We start from the raw sequence: 3,068 nt of genomic DNA on the forward strand, positions 1-3,068 counted from the left end.
GGTCAAGCCGGCCACCCTTGGCCAAGTGACTCTCCCAGTCATGGCTGAAGATGATGATATCATCCAACTAGGCTGAGGCGTATCTCCTATGTGGCTTTAACACTATGTCCATTAACCGTTGGAAGGTGGCAGGGGCCCCATGAAGCCTGAACAGTAACACAACATAGTGAAAAAGGCCCTCAGGGGTTATAAAGGCTGTCTTTTCTTTAGCCTTATCTGTCAGGGGTACCTGCCAATATCCTTTGGTCAGATCCAGTGTGGTGAAGTACCAATCTCCCCCTAGTCTCTCTATATGCTTGTCAACCAGCGGCATGGGATAGGCATCAAACTTAGACACCTCATTCAATTTTCTAAAATCGTTGCAAAATCGCAATGTCCCATCAGGTTTGGGGATTAGAACAATTGGACTGGCCCACTCACTTTTGGACTCCTCAATAACCCGTAGTTTCAGCATCGTCTGAACCTCCTCTGATATGGCTTGTGACAATATCATGTTTAATTACAGATGTGTAACCTGGCAACTCTGAGAACACATCTGTATTTCTTGCCACAAACTCTCGAGCCTCTCGCTGTTGTCCTTTGGTAAGGGTATCTGCTATCTGCACCTCTGCATCTGCCACAGGCTTATCTGCAGCCTGTGAGGGTATCGCAGGAGATGGACTAGCCAGAACCATCTCTGTAAGCAGACTCTCCCTGTATTTCCAGGCCTTTAACAGATTTACATGATAAGTCTGCTCGGTTTTCTCCATCCAGGCTGACGTATCCTGTAGTCCACCTCTCCTATTTTCTCTAGAACCTCATACGGTCCTTGCCATTTAGCGAGAAATTTACTCTTTACAGTGGGGACTAGCACAAGTACCCTATCACCGGGATTAAAGAGAAACCCTTCTGGCAGAACTGCAGTCCATGGGCTCTGAGGAATAGGGGCAATGGGCTGCAATATGACCTGGCTCATGGCTGGTCCAACAGGTGGGAGCCTCCCCCCTCCTCCTCCCCTGGGGTACCTCCTGGACATGGGTAATGGTTTTAGCCTGAGGACTCATGGGTGACAAGACCTTCCGTGCCTTAGGGCCTGCCCTGGTATAAGGGGCTCCCTTTTTTAAGGACTGGGTAGCACAAAATCTCTCCACCAACCCCACCAGTGCCCCGGCATCAGAGGGGTCCCCGTGTCCCAGCCATTGCTGGATATCACCCAGCAAGGCCCGCAGGAAACGGTCCAACACAACTTTCTCCACAATCTGGGCTGGGGTTGATGTATTATTAATGGGTTAGGGTTTGGGTTCTTTTTAGGGTTTGCTTGGTTACTTTGTTAGACATAATATACAAGGAGTGATAGAGAGAGAAGATTGCATCTATCTATTTAAATAGTTTACTATAATGAACAGTATGTTTTAATAAAGGATTATTTATTTAAAATTTATTTTGATTTTAACAGTAAGCATGGGTCCAGGATTTATAGGGGATATCATAACTTAAGGTCGTGTATAGATTAAAAATTGCATTAAAAGCATCAATGTACATAATAAAGAAAAGTTAAAATGCTTTACAATTGGAGTCCATACGAAGAAGCAGGATTCATGTACAAGTTGTGTATTTTACTTTTAGATAGAAGGAAAGAGACAGAAAACAAACCTCTTCACAAAATATGTAGTATTTTTTTTTAATTTAAGATTTCATAAATGGAAAAGAACAATGTTTGAAGAAACAGTTTACCACAAATGGTCAACCGCTATAAAAGGTTCACCCAGAGATGTATTCTTGTGAAAATGGAACAATCACTGATTTCAACATTTTGGGCTTTTCTTATTTCAACACTGGACACATTTCTCTATCTGTTGGAATTATAATAATGTACTTGTTGACTATTGTAGGGAACCTGGTGATTACGATGGTCATTGGTTTGGTGCCTAAGCTTCATACCCCAATGTATTTCTTCCTATGTAACCTAGCTATTTCAGATGTGATATACGTCTCATCTTCTCTTCCCAAACTTCTGTCCATCACCATAACACAGGATAACAGGATCTCCTTTGCTGGTTGTATATCTCAGTTGTATTTCTTCACATTTAGTGTTGGCTGTGATGCTTTAGTATTAACATCCATGGCTGGTGACCGCTATGTAGCAATCTGTAGGCCATTGCAGTACACACTGATCATGAATAGAAGGGTATGTGGTCCTATGAGTGTATTTTGTTGGATTGTGACTGCTGGGAACTCATTATTGCTGACCCTACTTACATCTGTATTGGATTTTTGCAATTCCCATGAAATCAGCTATTTCCTTTGTGATCTTAAGACAATGATTGACCTCTCCTCCAGTGATACTACAAGCATGGAAATCATTATGAAGATTGAAGACATAGTCTTTGCCTTTGTACCATTCTCACTCACTGTTGCATCTTATGTCCAAATTATCTCCACCATTTTGAAGATTCGCTCTTCGGAAACACGGCTTAAGGCTTTCTCCAGTTGTACTTCTCACCTCACTACTGTCATATTATTCTATGGTCCGGTATTAATTTTGTATATGAAACCAGAGTCAGAATATTCTAAAGAACAAGATAACTTGATCTCATTACTGTATGTGGCTGTGGTTCCCATGTTGAACCCATTTGTCTATAGCCTGAGGAACAAAGATGTGCTAGATGCTGTAAGAAAGTTAATTGCAAAAAACATTGTCTGCACATAGAAGCTTATTAAGAAATAACATGTAAAAAATCCTCATCTGTGAAAAACATTTGCCAGTAGATTTTTTAAAATGTATGTTAGATATTCCCACTGGTAGCCTGGCTTAAAACTGTATACTATACTACTGTACATGACTTTTTACCACAATTGAACACTATGGCCATCTTCACTTGTGAAATCAATTCAGGCAACTCGATACTTAACTACCGTACTTGTATTGGGTGCCCGGTCTATTCTCCACTCCCCTGTCTATTCACCACTTCTCTGTCTATTCTCCACTTTTCTCTCATTTCTCCACTGCCCTGTCTATTCTCCACTGCCCTGTCTATAAAAAACAAAATAACAATAATTTTAAAAACCTTGTTACTAAAACGTTTATT

The 3,068-nt window shown here is 41.2% G+C and overlaps 1 protein-coding gene across 1 annotated transcript; it reads left to right on the forward strand.

Annotated features, from left to right (window-relative positions):
• The first annotated feature begins 1,750 nt into the window (after window positions 1-1,750).
• LOC140128547 (olfactory receptor 5V1-like) lies at window positions 1,751-2,689 on the forward strand. Its single transcript, XM_072150245.1, has one exon. It carries the CDS (start codon window positions 1,751-1,753, stop codon window positions 2,687-2,689), a length of 939 nt encoding a protein of 312 aa, XP_072006346.1.
• Window positions 2,690-3,068: the final 379 nt, after the last annotated feature.

Source organism: Engystomops pustulosus, chromosome 4 (assembly GCF_040894005.1).
Source record: "Engystomops pustulosus chromosome 4, aEngPut4.maternal, whole genome shotgun sequence".
Taxonomy (NCBI): Eukaryota; Metazoa; Chordata; class Amphibia; order Anura; family Leptodactylidae; genus Engystomops; species Engystomops pustulosus.